The sequence below is a fragment of the Ambystoma mexicanum genome, chromosome 4q, assembly GCF_040938575.1.
Source record: "Ambystoma mexicanum isolate Mex_15411 chromosome 4q, UKY_AmexF1_1, whole genome shotgun sequence".
Lineage (NCBI taxonomy): Eukaryota > Metazoa > Chordata > Amphibia > Caudata > Ambystomatidae > Ambystoma > Ambystoma mexicanum.
Window position 1 is genome coordinate 228463882 of NC_090928.1, and position 19585 is coordinate 228483466.

The window sequence follows — 19585 nt, forward strand, 5'->3', positions numbered from 1 at the left end:
TTTCGAGTGTGGTATGGCAGGGTCAGTGCTTGAGAGCTTTGAAGAGGGCTCTGCTTTTGTTGGCTTGTGCTATGCTATTCCGATGGGAAGCCATGGCTGTGTTTAGTCAGCAGGTTGCCCAGAGTTCCTTAAAGGCTGCTAGGTCAGGTATGGTCCTGGAGGGTGCCATGTTGGCTTTTTTTCCTGATAAATATTGCTGAGGTTGAGTTCTTGCGTGCTGACTTTTGGTTTGCTGGTGTTTCATAGGCATGTGTCGGTTGACCGAGGCTGAGAGTGGCATTCACTGCTTCCAGTAGAGTTGCAGTTCGTTTGGGGGTGTTCAGTGTATGTAAGGTGGAGGTTGGCAGGTCTTTGTGAGGGCTTCAACCAGTAGGTTGACTAACCTGAAGGTTTCTGCTCAGTGCTTGACTGGGGTGATGTGCATGATGCTAAAAGGCAGACCAAGCCAGAGAGTGCTGTAGTGGAGCGAAGACAGTGAAGTGATAATTAGGTTGAGGGTTTTACCTTTCTTCTGGGTTGGGTCAGAAGATCAGAACACTTGATGCTGGTGAAGGGCTCATTTTCCGTTCATAAGACCCAACACAGATGTTTCCTAGAGCTCTAATTATGTTCTGAGAGGCATTCTCAAAGAAGCTTACAATCTAAGAATTCTGGTGAAGCTGCTTCTGATCTGGCCCTTTCAAAGGGCAGGTCCTGGGTAGATTTCAGTGTATGTAGGAGTTAGGTTGTGCAACAACTTCTTCCCACAAAGCAATACCTGTGCTGTTGCTAATTTGTTTTACTGCACCTTCCGGACCTATGCATATAGAATTTATATCCCCTTCAAAATGAGCAGAAATTCCTCTTGCTCATATTTTTTTGTATGCTGCTACTCCAGAATAAAACTGGATGATGGGATCAATCTATGCAGGAAAAACTGAAATCTATATGCGCGTGGCCATCTTGTCCTCACACTTCCAGCTGGCCGCCTTGCTGCTCTGCTGTAGCCCCTGAGGCTAGGACTTTGGGGTAATTTTTGTTAGCCCATTTGTTCCTCCGGTCTTTTGAACCATCAGCTGAAATTAATTCTGTTCTATGAATTTCCCTCATGGTGAAAGTAAACTAGGGCTTTAGCCCTTCCAAAAATGGATAGCAACAGCCTCTGTCTCCGTAACCGCCTACCCTGAATACACACTGGTTAGTACACAAATATACTATTAACACAAGTTCAGCACTACTAGCTAAGCCAAATAACTCAACACACAACTCACATATCCCATTGTTGGAATACAAAAATGGGTTATTTAGCACTTAAATATTTATTATGAACATAAAAATATACACAGACACCTAACGTGTGAAAACATGTTGGAAGTAAATTCACAAGTCAGAAAATGTCCAGTATACTCCACACACAAGAGCAGTACTTTAGAAGTGAATCATACCCTTTTCAGCATTCAGTATTCCTGGCTGGTTGCCTTATCATGGCCTAATTCGGTTGGCTGTCTCCATGACCACCAGTCTGGCTTCTGAGCTGCCAGAAGCATGGAAACTGCTCCATGAAGATTAGCTCTCCAACCTTGACTCTAACATTCCCTCTGTCCTCATCCTCCTGGATCTCTATTCTGCCTTCGACACGGTCATCCATACCATCCTGCTCAACCATCTCCGTGAAAACCTGGATATCACTGATCAGGATCTGGCCTGGCTGACCTCTATACTCTCAGATCGACCCTCCTATTTACAACTTGGGTCCTTCCTTTGATCAATCTTCCTCTCTACCTGTGGTGTTCCCCAGGGGTCTGACCTCTCGCCCTGGCTTTTCAACCAATACCTGGCAACTCTCGCCCACTGCATTGCCACTTTCTGCTCAAATTTCCAGTGCTATGCTGACGACACAACTCATTTTCAGTCTGCCCTCTGCCACCGCCTCTCAGTCTGTCATCTCTGATTGCCTAATTGCCATTCAAGATTGGTGTGCCGCCAATGATCTTTGTCTGAATGCCAGCAAGGCTGAGGTCCTCCTCAGCCCACCTTCACCATCCTTTCCCCTCACTCTGGCCGGCCTCCCTTGGCCGCCCTCCTACCCCTACCTGCGAGGCTAAGAACCTCGCGGTCATCTTTGACTGCATCCTTTCCTTCTCCGACCACATCTGAGGTCTCTAAAGTCAAATTTCCTACTGCACCTCCTCAGAGGTACTCTTCCTTTCCTCTCCTTCCCTCAAAAGCTCATGGTATCCCAAGCTCTGGTTCTCTTTGTTTGACTATTGTTACAGCCTCTTTCTAAATCTACCTGCCTCTACTCTATGCCCTCTGCAACTAATCCAGAACATGACTGTGAGACTTGTCCTTGGCCTCAAACCCTGGGATCGTTTCTCTCCAGCTCTGAAATCTCTCCATTGGCTCCCAGTGGATGCAAGGATTAAATTCAAAACCCTCTGCATTCTCCACAAGGCTTTCTGTGGCCTGGGTCCAAAATACCTTCAGCTATCCTTCCGCAAATACCTCCCCTTTCAAGCTCTTCCCTCCTCTACCTCGAACACCCTCAGGGTCAGTCGCTTTTCAAAGAAACGAGCTGGCGGTAGATCTGTCTTCGGCTGGGGGCCTCCCTCTGGAACAGTCTCCCTGCCACTCTAAAACCTGAGGAGAACCATCTCCAGTTCCGGAAGCACCTCAAGACCTTCCTCTTCTCTTCTGCCTTTGCTCCCCCTCTCCCCTGCTGATCTATTCTCTCTTGGCACCGTGCACTTGGCCACCCTCTGTCCAACGGGCCGAGGTACCTGCTCACCCCGCCACCCTCCCGCACTGCCTCCGGGCCACTCCTTGCACTGGGGTCAAATTGCTGGCTGAACTACCACTGTTTGTTTCCTTATTTATTTATCCGTTTTTTCTCTGCTTCTCACTTTCCACTTCTCCCCCCTTCCATGCACTTTTCCCCGTCCCCCTCCCATGCACTTGTGCGCACTCCCCATTTTTGCGCAATATTGCACTTCATCAGGGCAGTCGCAGTGTTCAATAGCAGTTTTTCCCATTAGTTAAAATCGGACACATCCGGCACGCCCAGAATCAGGACCCTCGGGTCAAGTTCAATAGGACAAGTGAGAGCCCTGGACAGTTCTGTACAACATGCATTCCAGTAGGTGCGGATCCGGGGGCATGACCACAGTATATGATAGAAGGGGCCTTCCTCCTCTCCACAGTGGAGACAGTTCGGACTTGTTGCCCTCTTCCAGCCATATAAGATGGTTCGAGTGTAGTACACTCTGTGCAGGATTTTGAATTGCACCAATCTGAGTCTAGAGGAAATGGCCACCTCCCGCTGGTGCATTAGCACCTAGACCCAGAGGACTGGATCCATCTCCCCCACATCTTTCCTATTTGGCCTTTAGTCTCGATAGCTCGGGGGTAGCAAAGGAAGTGATGGCATTCTAAAGAGTGGCTGTGCATTTGCTGGGGATGTACGCAGGCAGCATATTACGTTCTATCGGTGTGTAGTCTGGGACTGACTTCTGAGGGTATATGGGTTCTGATGGCATGGGTCAATTGCATAAAGTGATATCGCTCGGTTATGGGTAGTTGGAATCTACACTGCATGTCTTCAAAAGAGGTTAGTTTACCATCTTTCAGGATATCTTCAACCTTCAGAATTCCGGCTCTCACCCAGCGCGGCCATGGTTCAAGTTTCTCGATTTCCTTCAGTTTGCTATTTTGCCATAAAGGTTGCGCTGCAGTTATTTTATTTCCCCACCCAACAAACACGTGTGCCTGTCTCCAGATGCTGGTGATATGGGCCTTGATTGTGAGCGGGGGAGGCCTCTGCAGGGATTGGTATAGTGAGGGCGAAGAGGAGGGGGGAAAGGGAGCAGCCCTGTCGTGTGCCTCTGCCTAAGGGAAAGGATCGGGAGGTCCACCTGTTCACTTTGACTTCTGCCTGGATATTTGTGTAGCAATTTTACCCAACCTAGAAAGCCTTCTCCAAACCCCATACGGGTCATGATTTCCCTGTCCCAGCAGATTGAATCAAATGCCTTTTCATAATCAATTGCTAACAGGGCCAATGGGGTACCGAGGATGGGGGCCCGTTCTAGCGCCAAGTGGAGTCGGTGTATATTCATTCCGGTTGATTTATGAGGCATAAAGCCACACTGGTCCGGGTGTATCAGTGTATCCTCTACCGGTTGGAGCCGGTTAGCCAAGAGTTTGGCCGGGACCTTGGCTTCGCCGTTAATTGGCGAGATCGGCCTATAAGAGGCACATTGCTCCTGGGGTTTATCAGGTTTGGGGATAACCACTGTAGTGGCTTTGCACAGGTCATCTGGGAGGGAGCCCTGTTCTAAAGCGGCCAACAGCATCTGGTGCAGGGGAGGTGCTGTGTTATTACCCCCTAGTTTCTGCCAGATTTCAATCGGGAACCCGTTTGGGCCCAGGGTTTTCCACGGCTGCAGCTTTCCAAGGACTTCTACTATTTCAGCCTCTGAAAGGTCTGAGTCCAGCATCTCTCGTTGCTGCACCGAAAGGGTGGGGATCACCACGTGGTTGAGGAGGGTCGGGTCCAGCGGTGGAGCTGGGGCCTGGTATAGTGCAGCATAGAATTGGGCAAAGGCTTCTGCTATCTCGAGATCTGACCTGCAGATCTCACCCTGTGGGGTAATGATCTCCCGAACACAGCGCTGTCTCTCCTCTCCAACCAAGCCAGCATCTTCCCCGCTTTATCCCCCAGCTCATATATCCTAGCTCTGGATTCTCAGTGGGCCTGCTTGGCGTTATCCAACCTAAGATTTCAGAGGTATTCAATGGCACGTTTAAGGGAAGTGTGGGTTTGTGGGGTAGGGTCGAGGTGTGTTCATTCTCCCGGTGGGTTACCTCCGCCTCTGCCTCAACTATCTTCCGGAGCCTCTCCCTTCTCCTATTCGCCGTCCAGGAGATTATTTCTCCCCGCAGCACGGTTTTATAGGCCTCCCACAACACTTTCGGGTCATTTTCGCCAGTGTCGTTAATCTCGAAGTACTCAGTCGAGACTTCCGTGAGGCGGTCAACCAATTCCGGGCAGCCCAGATAGGTATTCAGCCGCCACATTCTAGGGGGGGTTATTCCTTGCAGCCGCGACTCCACCATCAGAGGTGAGTGGTCTGAGATTCCCCGGGGGAGCAAGTCTGCTGAGAGTATTCTAAAAAGGTCTGTGTGCGGGACGAATAGGTAGTTAAGCCTGGAGAGGGAGCAATGGGCCCCGGACTGGAACGAATAACCTCTGATTCCCAGGTGCAGTTCCCGCCATACATCAGAGACCCAGGGCGGATACAAATTTAGACAGCTTCTTGGGAAGGTTAGGGTTGCGTTGTCTAAGGTGGGAGCGGTCTAAGGTGTTACACATGACATCGTTAAAATCACCACCCAGAAACCACTTATCTGGTTGATGCCTGCCCAGGTCATCGAGAAGTTCCTGCCCCAATTCAGGTGGGCAGTAAATTGAGACGAACCCAAATGTCTCCCCCCAGAGTGTCCCTAGCACCATCACGTAGCGACCTAGAGGGTCCTGTTCTAGTACCTGCAAGGCAAACGGGACACCCTTATGTATAAGAATAAGGGTGCCCCTGGACCGCATGGTGTATCCCGCATGGAAAGCGGTTCTGTAATTGGTTCGCAGAAAAAAGTTAGTGTGCCCCCGCAAGGTGTGTTTCAGTAAGCAGGGCCACGTCGGGTGAATGTCTGGAAAGTAGCTGCTTGGGCGTCTTTTGATCGTGGAGCCCTTCACGTTCCAGGTGAGGACCCAAAGGGATCTGGGGCGCATGGTCGTGGGCGGATGAAATTGATCAGGTGGCATCTAATAGGATTATCGGAGGGGCGGGCAAATAGCCCGCAGGGGTGCAGCCCCGGTGTGTTGCGGTACGGTGCAAGATAGACAAAGATGGAAGGCTAAAGCGCTGCCTGTGTGTGATACGGTCCCAACTGTACAGGAACCCTGCCATCCCCTGATAATTACCGGGGAAGGCTGATCCTGAGATACAAGAAACTTTCCCCAACTAACCCCTCCCTCCCCCTTCCCTATACTCCTCCCCAACGTGAAGTACCTGTCGCCCCAACATTGCTGACAGTCAAAAAGCTAGTGTCAGCTTTAACAGCCCTTGTTAAAGTTCAACTAGAAAAGTTGAGGGAAGGGGTTTCCCCCCTTTAAAAACCCAAGTGGAAGGGTAGCAATCCTCCACTTACCGCATTGTAAGTATGTGAAAATGCCTTTGGTGGCCCCAAGGGGGCCAGCTGCGGTGGTGTCCATGAGGTGAGCACACGCCAGCCAGGAGGTGAAGCCCTCGGCAGGAGTCAAGGTGGAAGTCTGTCCCCTTCGTTCACTGGTGGATCCGGCAGCGGTGGCTGATCCAGTCTGTGACGCTGCTCCGGTGGTGGTCTGGGTTTTTTATTTCTATTGCCTCGGGGTGTGGACCAGTCCCCTTCAATGTGCTGCTCCGCCCAGCGCCATGCCTCCCGGGAATCATCAAAATGGACTGTCGTGCCTTTATGGTAAATTTTCAATTGTGCAGGGAATAGCAGGCTGTACGACTCCCAATGTTTGCAGTTTCTTAAGTTTCCCAAAGGATTGCCTCGCCTTCTGTACTTCCTTCGTGTAGTTGGGGGAGGGGGCGAATAAAAGGCCAGTCTAGACCCATTGAATGTAAGTGTGCCCTTGGTTCTTGCATGTTGTAAAAGTGCTCAGGGTGCGTGGGGGAGCACCGGGCAGTGGTCTACCTGCGGGGCATACGATGTGCTCTCTCAATAGAGAAGAATTTTGAGAAGGAGTGCAAGCCGAACAGGTCTGTTAGTAGTTGTTCCAGAAAGAGTTCCATGCAGGGCCCTTCCTCTTTCTCAGGGATGCCGAGTATGCGGATGTTCCGCCTGGACCTTCCTCCACCCTAGCCTCCAGCGTCTTGAGTGTGGCCGAGACTCCATGGAGTTGTTGCACATTGTGTAGCCCGTCTTCTGTAGTCTAAATGCGTTCTGCTTCCCCAGTGCGTTCGGACAACTTCTGGAGGTCATGTCTAAGGAGAGACATCTAGACTTATTCGGTCTATCTTCTGCTCCATAGATGAGCGGGAGTCCACAATGGCAGCCATGACGTCTTTAAGGGAGAGTGTGTGTGTACGGCCTCCGTCTCTTCGGCGTGCTGCGGTTGAGGATCAGCATGTTATGACGAGGGCACAGTGTATTCAATTCTATTCTGCATAGTGGGCTTCTTCGTCTTTTCTGTGCCCAGGGTCGCCTCTCAGTCCGGCAGTCGTGGCTTTATAGCAATGTTCCTGCCGAGGGTCTCTGGTGTTTGCTGGGTCGATCCCACCACGGCTGTGTAGTGGCAGAACAGTAAGGCTTTTCTATTGCTGCAGTGCCAGGCTTACTTCCTGCCTCTTTCGGTCTTGGAGGCGCTAGGTGCTGTCTCAGAGGGTCAGCGCGCTGTTCATGAGTTGTAATTACTGTCTCTAGGCGCTCAGGCTTAGCTTGGCCTGAATCACGGTCAGCTGTGCGGTCCAGCGCGTATGATTATGGCTCCCGTTCCTACGTGTGCCGCAGCAGGGAGAGAGGTGGTGTGATCGGGGGCAAAGCCCGCTGATTGTAGAGGTGGCATTGCACACCACCACCAGTTCAGCCCATGGTGATCAGTAGAGTCATCTCGGTGTTCTGGAGCAGTAGATTGTGTACCGAGTCGTGTACCCTAGGCTGTGTTCCTGCCAGGGTTTGGGGTTTTCTTGCTGTCCTCCTCTTGGTGGTGTTGGGGTCCACACGATGATGCACCACTCCGTAATCCGTGTATTACTTGCTATGGGGTTATGCTGACCCCCTCCTTTGGATCGCTTCAGTATTCGCAGTGTTCCCGGCGTGGGAAGCGTCGGTTGTTAAGCCAGTCGTGAGGGTGTTGCAGCTCCCTCACCCTCCTCGAAGGGGACCCTTACTGTGGGCGGTGGTTCAATGGCACAAAGCACGGCGTGCAGGGTGTCCCGGGTAAGGCAGTTCACGGGTCGGAAAACAGGTTGGTGACCCTCTACAAAGTGAGGTCATTCAGGATCTCATAGGTGTGTTGCCACTATTCTGCATAGTGAGGCAGCGCCGATCTCTGGACCCCTCTGCGCATTGAGGGCACTCTGATCTCATGAAGGGCCACTCTGCTGGGTGTCGTTTCGAACTGGGGTCATTGCGGGCCAAAGGGGGGGGACTCGGGAGCTGCTCGTGTTATGTCCTGGCTCCGCCGCCCGTCACCCGCCCCTGGTTCCTCCCCTCTCGGGGGGGCCCCCCACTTGGCAGGTGTATTAGGTGGTAAGGCCACCCGCTCAGACCAGTTTGTGTCTTGGGGGGGGGGGGGAGAGGTCTGTCTGTGTCCGGGCTGTCGAGGGCACTCACCCGCGGGGCCCCGCCCTGACCCCCCTCGTGTAGGGCGAGACCAGCACACGGTTCCTCAGGGTCGGGGCGCGTCAGCCACTGCCTCGGCCTCGCCCGGGGTGTCGCTCGCCAGGTGGCAGCCGCTCCAGGTCCTTGGGAGGGCACACAACTCCTTCCGCCCTCTTCTCCGTCCAGGGTCGTGTGCCGGCGGCCTGTCGAGACGGCCCCCGCGCACCGGAGCTGCCTCCCTGTGCAGATCACCCAGGGAGCTTAATGAAGGCCGCCACGGCGCCGCCCCGCACAGTATGCGCCAACCACAGGATCGCTTTGCTGAGGCGGCCATTTTGGGAGTACGACAGGCGGCCCCGCGTCCACCTTCGCCTCGGCATGGCTCCGTTCCCAGCATCCGATTTCTTTCGTCCCGCAGTCCAGATGGGCACAGTGATGTCCGCTGTGCGTAGGGGTAATTTTTACACCCTGCAGTTGGCGGTAACAGGCGATTTTATCAGGATTAATGCGGCGGTCGTGGGAGCGACAGACCTATGTCGTTCTCATTGCGTTGCTAGCCACCCCCCCCCCACCCCCCCCCCCCCCCCCGAAGACTAGCAAGTTTGGTAGGTTGTCGCTCTTAATGACATAGGTGTAAGGCAGATTTGTGTGGACGGCTATGCGAGCTGCTAGACAGGATTTGTGTAGCCATAGCGGTTTTCTTTATACCATGGGTGGCCGTGCCTGCTGCCTGTGTCCATTGACGTGGTGCAGGGTGTACATACAACTTGGATGGAGTTAATCTTCATTATTTTCCTAGGTCCAACAGGATTGGCTGGTCGCGCTAGCTTAGGTCTCCCTAGATTGAGAGCCTAAGCAGTGGGAGGGGGGCACGGAGGAATGGGGAGTGGAATCGTCTGGGGGGTAAAGAGGGGGGTGGGGTGCAAGTGTAACATGGTGTGCTGCTGTGAACGCTGCAGGCATTCGTGGAGGTTTGGTTGGATAGGTGTTTGGTTTGGGCCAGTGCTTCTGTGCGTGCATAAACAGTATAGAGTGCAAGAAGGTTTCAAAAGGAAGCAGGAAAGAGCCAGGTTTTTAGGGCCTTTCTGAATGCCAAGTGATTATCATTGATATGGATGTAGAGGGGCAGAGAGTTCCAGAAGATCGGAGCTTGGACAAGGAGTGTCCGCTGGGTGTGATGCAGTTGTAATGTTGTACAATTGAAAGACCTGCTGTGCCGGATCTGTGCCCTCGACGGGTGGTAGCAAGTGAGTTTGTCTTGGACGAATTCTAGGCTGGTGGTGGATGGCACGGTGAGTGATGCACATGGCTTTAAAGGTAGTGTCGACCAATAGGGAGCCAGTGTAGGGCCGATGTGTTCCTTGGGAGGGAGGCTAATGAGCAGGTGGCCCAGAAGCATTTTGGATTACTTGCAGAATGTAGAAAGTTCCCAGTTTGTTATCCGTCTACAAAGAGTCTAGATGACTGGGTCTCAGTCTGTAGCACAGACTACTCCTGACACAGGCTTCACGTTTGATCCTGTAAGGTAGCTACTTTTTTAGTTTGTTCTTTGCACTCAATGCAAGTTGTTGGGGTGTAGTCCTTAGATGCAAGTTGACTCGAATTCCAGATGCAACACCAGAGGATGGGTAAGCTCAGACTGTTTAAAGGCTTCCACCTGTTAGGTCAGCTCTTGAAGCCCATGGACAGTCTGAAGACTTGTTGATTTCGTCTCCAGGAGCACAGGAACCCCTCTGGTGCAGCAGGCGTTGGTCTATACAGAGCCAGCATACCCTCAGGAGCAACATGATCAGACTCTTCAGCAGGTCCTTTCTCAGTGAGACGGCAGCAAGTTTGGCAATGTCACAGCAGAGAAGTGAGGATGCGAGCAAAGTTTCTGCGCTGACACGGTAATGTTCTCTTGTAAAGCGGTGGTCCTTCCCCCAGACAAGTGGTCCAAATATAGACCCAGTGAAGACCAACTATAAAGCTGTAATGGATGCAGAGCAAGGTTTCAGGCTTGTCTCGCCAGTCCTGGTTCTGATATTCACTGTTGAATTGAAGGCAGTGGTCGGGTACACAGTGGTTGGCTTTGCCATTGCTGATTGTTAAAGCAATCCTTGTTAGGTCTCTGGTAGTACTCCAGCTTAAGGTGCTTGGGTCTTGTGGTCGGAAATCTGTAATGGGCCCAGGTCCTCATTTTATCCATAGGGTTACCCCTGCCTCAGGGGTGACCAATCAGCCTGCCACCTCACATTCTGCCCAGCAAAACACACCCGGTGTGTATTGGGACCAGATGATTCCAAGCCCCAGTTCCGTTCTCTCATGTGCTGTCCTTTGCCTGAGGAAGGGCATGCACACTTCGCAATTTTACAACTCTGGTTGGGAGATGACCACCAAAGATGGCAGAAACGAAGCTTGAAACCCGATGGGCAGCAATTTTTGTGTATGGAAAACGAAGGTGCTGGCTCTGCACTGGGGGAAAAAATAAACATCTTTACACTCAACTGCCTGTTCAGTGCACATCACAAAATTGGGATGTTAATAAAAAAAGGCACACCATATCTCTGCAGCATGGCTTCTCCTACACTATTAAAACAAAGGTGAAAAATAGTTGAACAGATGAAACCAATAGAGTGCAGACATGCTGATGGAGCAAAGTTGCAGAAATACTTTTCCAGCGCATGTTCTTGGTAATATTGCCAGTGAAGATTCCCATGTTAGGCAAGCAGTGTTGAATGCATGCTTCTGCCTGGTCCCAGGTATGAAAGTAATTTATTTGCTGTGATCTGATGGTGGTTTCATATTGTCTGATTTATTTGTAATTTTTTTGTCTTCTTGCACTGTCACTGTATGACCTTTCCTAGTCCCAACCATGCCCACAATTGTCCTTTCCCATCCTGGTAACAATCTCCCTTTCCATCCTTTTCCTTGACATTTTAGACCCTTAAACAACCAAGGACACCATTGTCCAATTAGTCATCCATACTACAGTGCTGTCTCCACCATTGCTGTGTTCCCTTGCTCAGTCTTGCTAATATTGTCAATATCTGACACCTTCCTTTGCATTCAGCTGTAAATATTCATTGGCCATAAATAGACGTTGCTCTTTGCTAGCATCACCTTCGCTCAAGCACATGCTCACTTTGTCTGAACCGCTCCCACCATCATTTAGGCTTTACATTGCTGGAGCTGATATTTACAGCACTCCATTACCTGTTGCTTTCCTACCTTTGCAGCAAATTCCTCGTCTGCACCCCAGCATCTTACTGGGCATTATACCTTGTCATCCTTTCCTTCAGGTGTTGTAGTCCAATTCTGTGCCTTCACTCATAGCTCCTGTACAAGGTGTTGTGACTGGTGTCGAACAATGACCTGTTTATGGACTGCTTGTTTACCCTTGACCTCCACAAACTGTCAACTTGAGACTCTAAAAAGAAAACTAGGTTGTACCAACCATTCTCCACAACCTCGTTCTTGCCCCCCCCATTTGATGCAATCTACAGCACATCAATTGAGTGCAATCTGCATACAACTGACATATCTCATTAACTGCTTTAGAACCAGACATTCCGTTTCTCTAAGTTTTTGATGTTTTTTCCTAGAACTTCTTTTATTCTCGTAAGAATTTCATGAAGCCATCCCACCAGGAGTACCCACACAGAAATTTCCAGGAGGAAGTTGAATTCCTAAATGAAATTTTTCCAAGTAAGTTGAATGTTAATGTCTGCTGTTTTTCTCTTTATATATTTACTGTTAATCACATTTGCTGTCTGCTTTCCTGACCATACATTTCATTTTGATTTGTTGCATAAGCCAATGGTGCCATAAAGAGTGCAGTGCGTGTGCCAGATGAAGCCCTAACCAGAAACTTCTGTTTTAGTCTAATTTACTGTTTATGCATTCCGTGACACCTTCAGCCAGAGTGCTTCAGTATATCAGTGTGGAAAGTTTCACTGCAGGAGGGGAGTTCTAGACTAAATATTTGTCAAGTCCTTGATTGTGGAGCGTGCAGTGGATTGACTACAGTCCCTCTATTGCACATGGATCAATCTGAGCTGAAAATGTTTGAAGATATGAGCCTATGTTTTGCAAATAAAAAAAATCTTTACGCCTATAAGTTCAACTTTCTATAGTTTTAATTTGACAGTTTGACATTCCCATGGTGCAGCCGAGGGACTGCCCTGGGAATTTCCAGTTTTTTCAAATGGTAAATTTTAGCAAATTTAGGAGATAGTGGTGACTTTGGCGTCCTTGGCACATATCTCACAGAAAAACCAGTCCCCCCCTAATATTTGTGATGGACTGCAGTAGTTGTCATTGGGCTCCTCCTGGCGGTCACCCCTAAGGAAAACCATTCTATGGCGCAGACAAACTAGTCGGGCTGCCAGTTATGCCTCAGTTTTGGTATGTTTGAGGGTACATGATTTTTGGACCAGAAACACTTAGGAATTTAACTGGGCAATCCAGAGTTTGGTGACGCGCATGTGGAGAACTACTGATCAACCAATAGGTGGACGGTGGTAAAGACTCATTGTGCAAGTTCCATGGGACTGTATACGCTAGGTAAATATGTACTTGCAGGGAGGCATGAAAAATATAGAAGTAGACCTTTAGTGCCAATTTGAAAGAGTGGGCAATGGCAAAATGCTCCTCAGCATGAAGAGAGTTCCATTGGTGCATGGTGAGAGGAAGGGAGATGAATTGCATTGTGGTCACGGACCAAAGAGATTTAGGAATGCAATAGAGTAAGGTGCAGGGAGCAGAGTAGCAGGAGATAGTTTTAACTAAGGGGAGCATGCTTATGCAGGGCTTTTAAAACAAGCAGTCGAGGTTAGTTTTTTTAAGAGAAGTCATCTGGCATGGAGGTGGGAGAAGAGCATGGAAGATTATAGATGGTCCATATGACAAAGTTGGGTGCATTGTGAAAAGGAGAGGAGAGGAGTGGAGAGGATGGCAAGTAGGATTGCACATTTCAGGTGGCAGTGTTTGTTTTCATGGTATTAATAGTTAAAAGGGAGAAGGGGGAGGATTTCCTGTGCATTACTCACCGAACTGTCCTACAAACTGCCTCCAAATACTAGAAAAGATTATGCCTTACCTCCCAACCCCTACTCAAAGGTTAAGCACTGCCCTCCTAGTGACCCCACCTCAAATTCAGCCAAGATCGGAGGGTGTCTTCACAACCCTGGCGTCAACAATCTGGAACTTGCTGGACACCCCACCCCCGACACATCCAAGACTACATGGCATTCTGGAAAGCTCTTCCCTTAAATGGTGCAACTGATAGATTTGCCCTTTGCTCCCCGACCAACCCCCAGCAGCTAAGAAATTGCCTAGAACCCAACATTACGGGCAGGTAAGAATAATGTGGCACGGTTGCCAGCAACAACTGTATGACGTTGGCACCTTACATGTCTGCAATAAGCCCAGTAGCACCTGTGCGCTAACTTGTTGACTGTGCTTACCCTTTGACTGGAATTAATGCTCAGAACTCCAAACCCAGGGCCTAGTAGCAATCATATTCTAATAATTGGGCTTGCGCTTTGTCTTCTACCGGGTATGCACTACGCTCTCTGATCAGATCATGTCTCTGGCAAGTTCAGTTGTCCCCACTCAAACCGTAAAACTAGTATGGGAATACTCAACCATCAGCTATCAAAGAAAGCCTGGGACTCAGAACCCTGGGCCTATTAGCAATTATGTTCCAACATTGAATGGACTGGCAATGTACTACACTTTAAGATCAGGTGAGGAATTTGGCGATGCACGTTCTTGTAAGCGACAATGAGATTTTGCCTAATACTCTAAACTGTACACTACACCTGGAATTCTTGGCCATTTGCTGCACCTAAAAATGACAGATTGGCACATTCTGGTTTTTGATGCTGGACCTTTCACGTATCTAGCAAGTACTCCTAATTCAAATAGAACTGGATTCAACTGCTCATCGAAAAGGTGTTAACCTATAAGCAATAACTCGCCTAAGTAGACACGGAGACAGCAGACTGTAAATCTGCTATTCGCTTGGGCCAGTTAAGCGCTAGGACTGTTAGCACTAGAATGGCCGCTAACCTTTGCTGCTCCTGCCATGCATAGACCTAAACACTCAAAGCATAAGGAATCTTAATAACCTGGTACAGCAAGTTTGGGAAATGGCCACATTCAAATTTGATATTGGTAAGCCAGGGAGGGAGACCCATTCTTGGTTGAACAGAATGGACTCCACACTAGACCAAGTTTCAGGAGAACTAGAGCACCAAGCCTCTTTAATAGAGCAAATGTTACTTCGGCAGGCACAGGAAGGTTATCTGGAACAGGGGACCTCTTCCAACTGCACTCACATACCTACCAATATGCTGACTCATCTGCTCCAAAAAAACAATTGGAATGCAGCTATCCCCCATGATTAACTTTGGCCTAGCTGCACACAATTATACACGTCCATGCAACCCTCAATCTTTAGAACGCAGCTATACCCTATGAAAAAATCGGTCCATCTGCACACATCTCATATACAAACATGCTACTGGTCTCGCTCAACCTCCACACCACTCCAAGCATTAGAATGCAGTTACCCATCACAATTTCAGCCTAGCTGCACACCTACTGAGTGCACCCATGCACTACTTACCACCCTATTTTTCCACTGCCCTGCACTACGATCCCCGATGGCGTTAAACACACAGCACGTTGAGATCATTACAGTGGTGAAAGGCGCTATACAAATGCCCAATAACATAACATTGAGCAGGTTAATCTTTGCTGCAGTGAGAATCAAACAGGATCCCACATTTATGGGTGAAGGAAGAAGGCAATAACTCCAATCTTGTAGTTAGACAATGAAGTGCTATCCTGTGATCAGACACATGGAGTGGGGAGGTCACAAGTTAAAGGTAAGGAAGATTTGTGTAATTCGCAGAGGTGGTAGAAGAACCCAAAGGGAAACAGTTGGTCAAGGGCTTAACATGCCAAGGACAGTGTTTGGGGGGCAGGCAGACACCAACAAAGACGGAGCATGTATCAGAATTGACAGAGCACCAGAAAATGGACACAGGCAAGAATAGGCAACCCAATGAAGGGCAGTGTCCTTGGTTCCTTCCAAGGTCAGCAAAGATTCATAGGAGAGGAACGATCCACTATATTAAAGGTGCCTGAAAACTCCAGTAGGATTAATAAAGATAATATGGTGGTGAGCACAAAGCCGAAATATTGGGGCGACTGAGGGCTAATGTAGTAGATGCTTGCTTCAGAATCTAGAGGATACCGGGGTGGGGGGGTCTGGTTGTCCATATAGGACATCCTCTAAAAGATCAGATTACTGTAGTAAGGGAGATGTTACAGGCAGATAGTTGGGAAGGAACTTTTCAGTCGAGGGCTTGCTATAAGATGGGGTTGTACAGTTGCTGCCTTGGAACATGCAAGAAATAGTACGGGAGAGTGAGAAGTTGAAGAGGAAGTAGACCAATTGAAGTGCCGCATCCTTCACCATCTGTTGGGCGAATAGGCTGGCAGGGGTGCATTCCTTAGGATAGAGGGCAGGTCCCCAAGACAGATTGGGGAGGGGTGACTGGATGAGTGTTGCAGATGTGGTGGGAGAGAAGGGGAGGATGGGAGTAAGTAAAAGTGCAGTTTTTAAAATTTTATAAGGGGGGGGGCAATCAATTGGCCAGCTATGTCATTCACCTCAATTCTATACATGCTCACAGTACACCATTTTGTACTTGCCAAGAGTCAAATATCACTAGTTAGTGGCTAGTGCACTATTTGCAGCCTGGTGATGGGTACGGTCATTCACAGATAGGGAAGGAAATAGTGTGGAGTTGTCAGCATGGCTTGATGAGCAGATGAGTTTGCAAAGGTTGGAATTAAGGATAGGAACGACAGTTGTATTAAGTAGATTTGGCATTCAAGCCAAGAGGGGAAGGAGAGGATATTCTTATAGGTGACCAGAGTGGAGGTGCAGTCCTTGTCCCACCAGACTCATCCAGGATTGTGGCAATGAGTAGAAGGGGTCGATGTACATGAGGGGTGTTATCCTTGAAAGGATCTTATGGGTTAAAATCTGGCTTTTTAATAGTAGAATGGGCATCTCCAGTAGACAATCCTTCAGTGCTTGCAATAAAGGATTGTTCTACGGTTACTCTCAATTTTCTCCCCTTCCGAGATGCACATTCATCTTGATGTCAGCAAAAAGTGTGCAGTAAAATTATGACTGTATCCAGGAATTCATATAGGTGTTTAACGGGGAAGGCGAACGTTTGTGGGGTGCAATAAGAGCCATGCACTCACATAAGACATTGCTTGACACTTTGACTCTGACTGAAGTTAGTGCGTTGCCGTTTACTCAGATCCAACTGCTTAGTCACAAGCACAATCTGGTTGTCCACCATGTCTAAGCTCTAAATGCCCAGAAGGATGAGACACCTCATGGCGCATGCCGTCACCCATTTATTCTACTGATGACTGTTAAGACGGATTTCTGAACTCTGTCCTGGTGGCGCAGAAGTTCAGAAGGCCAACCTAATTACTTGGAACAGGGTAACCTCTGGACAAGCCAGACCAATCAAGGTAGCGATCGCGGCGGTCAAGACTAGGTCTCAAGAGGGGTGAGGGTGACTGAAAGCCCGCAATGAGCACACAAAGCAAGAGCGCTTACAAACTACTCCAAACAGTTGTTATATCAAAAATAGATACACATTTATTTTAAGGCCTTTAAAATAATGACCGTAGCGAGAAAATCACAATATCACAATATTAAACCAACACATACCATATCAACACAATATATATACAAATACACAGTCGCAAGCGTTTAAAGCACGAAATATGTAGTCCACCTGAAAGGAAAGGAAAACAGGCAGTGCGATAACGCTTTAGACTCAGTTCGCCTTCAGAGGCACCTAACTAGATGGAAGTCCGAGCCCTGCGAAGAGTGGAGCCTTGTGCTCAAAGTACCTGCCACGCCGGTGCCAACGGGCAAAAGGGGAAGCTCTTCGGAGGAGGTCAGGCAGTTCGGGTTAGTGCACAGCAGAAGGAGAACAGGTTCCGCAACTCAAGCGCAGCCTCCACAGCGGGCAGAAGCAGAGCGCGAGTACGGCCAAAAGGGTGCTGTTTTTACACAGCAGGGAAAAGCAATGGGATACTGCAGGAGGGCGACCAGATCCTAGCTAAACTACTCACCGGTCCCCGAAGCAAGCAGACCCAGGCTTCTCCACGTTAGTTTCAGCAGCTGGCAGGTTCAGAAGAGCAGGGAACGCCTCGTAGTCGTGTAGAGCAAAAAGACGTCCCAATCGACGAAACCAGCACAGTTTTGTTGCCGCAGCAGGACAACGGAGCGGCCGTGTGTATTCAAGTCAAATGTACACTCCTCCCTTCAGACTTGGGAACGCCAAGTGTACGAAGCGTGGGAGAGTGACAAGGACTCGAAATACAACACAACCTGGCGGCAGTTACAGAGCAGGACTCCCTTGTAAGCTGGTCAGTCAACTGGATGGCCCAGAGACAGTTCCGAAGGCTTACTTGGCAGGAGATGATGAAGTCGCCGGGAATAGCTGTTCCTGCTATTCCAAAGGTCGAAGCACCAGTACAGGCCTTCTGGTTCGATCCAAGGAGGAAAGGGTTTCACAGGACGACAGCAGTGCAAAGGAGGATTCCTTCAGCGGGTCACCAGCGATTCCTCGGTCCAGCCTCTGGGTTGCAGGATACTTGGCTCCTGTATTCCTTCGTTCGTGAGAACTCAGGAGATCGACATGGTAGTGGTGTTTCCAGCCCCCTCTTATCCACGGTTCCCTTCGCGCCAAAACGGAGGGGAGCCAATGGGAGATCCGCTCATCAACACACATACCATACGTGGACCAATCACGGACCACGGTGGTCCCAGGCATTCACACCACCCCAGACTCTCTGGCACCCAGGATGTGTATTGGGACCAGACATCCCAGCCCACACCCTGGAGGCACACAAACGACATGTAGAAGCCCGCGAAAGCAACCACGTTTCGCGGGAAAGTACATGCCCAAATAAGGAAGGCCCCGGGTCGCCCGACCTGGGGAAGGTGAAGGGAGCAAGATGGTCAGTGGACAAGACAAAGGAGCCTCGTGGTCTGGCCATTTTGGGAGCCAGGCCACCATTTTGGGCTCAGTGCGAAAAACGTGCTCAGAACGCCAAAAGGAGCTCAAAATAAAAAAAACGATCGCTGCCACCATTCGAGTCCCTGAATGACTTGCACCGATCAAATACCATCCTAAAAGAGTATCTAGGGTCTGTAGAAGGCTAGAGACCCAAGAGAGCTGTAACTTAGCTTACAGTGCCCTCTTGTGTCATGTTGCACTAAAGCCACAACATGATAAAAGAAACTACGGGAAACAGCGTTCCCCGGTACTGACTGTCTTAAGGGCATGTCAGTTTCCCCGTAAGAAAGGAGCGAAAGCCCAGAGAAGTGCGGCAGAAGGCTGTAGTTCTCTGGCAAAGTCAAGAACAAGGTTAAAAACAATAGCAAAAAGTTTAGGGGTTGCCACATGGAAGGAAAATTCCCTACAATTACGAAATCTTTCCTAACAATGACTAGTATAGGCACAGTGGAACTCGATAAATGGGGTGGAGCAGCTTGACATTAAATGTAGATCTCTAGTTTGGTGACAGATCTCTTGGGCATAGTTTGATGATTACACATGCATTAGCCATAACCTTTGCAACCAAATAATTTGTATGTAGTGTTGCAAAATCGTGTTTGGGTGAAAAATGTGTGGTTGTGGGTCACTGGTGAACCAGCATTTTCTAGTTTGACTGTTGCTTTAAAACCAACTCTAAATTACTTGCCCAAGCATTGATATCAAGACACCACAATTGTGGGATCAAAAGGTTGTCACAAGCTTCAATTTGGTATCTCATCAATCAACGTCTCATTATGTAAAATGTCGTACATGTAATGGTCATGAAATATACAAAAATAAAACAGAAAACAAATCCGTCCTGGCTGCACACATACCGAGTGCACCCAAGCACTATTTACTGCACTATTCGCTCTACTGACCTGGACCACAGTCCCAAGGGCATTCAACCCACAGTGCTTTGGGATCGTACCAATTATATTGTATTAGTCATTTCTGATGCTTGTGAATCTGCTTAGAATCGCATGCTGTGCATATAGTCTGACATCTAGTGGTAACCGCCGAGTATTTCATCTTGTATTTTGAGGATCGAAAGGGGACGTCGACATTGGCGTGCCTGTAACACTATCCCTAACGTTACATGTAGT

At 49.1% G+C, this 19585-nt stretch overlaps 1 protein-coding gene across 1 annotated transcript in view; it reads left to right on the forward strand.

Annotated features, from left to right (window-relative positions):
• The window catches only part of AMD1 (adenosylmethionine decarboxylase 1), a 344136-nt gene that overhangs the window by 90951 nt on the left and 233600 nt on the right, over nucleotides 1-19585 (forward strand). Inside the window, exon 4 of the mRNA XM_069607770.1 lies at nucleotides 11931-12033. Coding sequence (XP_069463871.1) covers nucleotides 11931-12033 — 103 coding nt within the window. The remainder of the gene's footprint in view (nucleotides 1-11930; nucleotides 12034-19585) is intronic.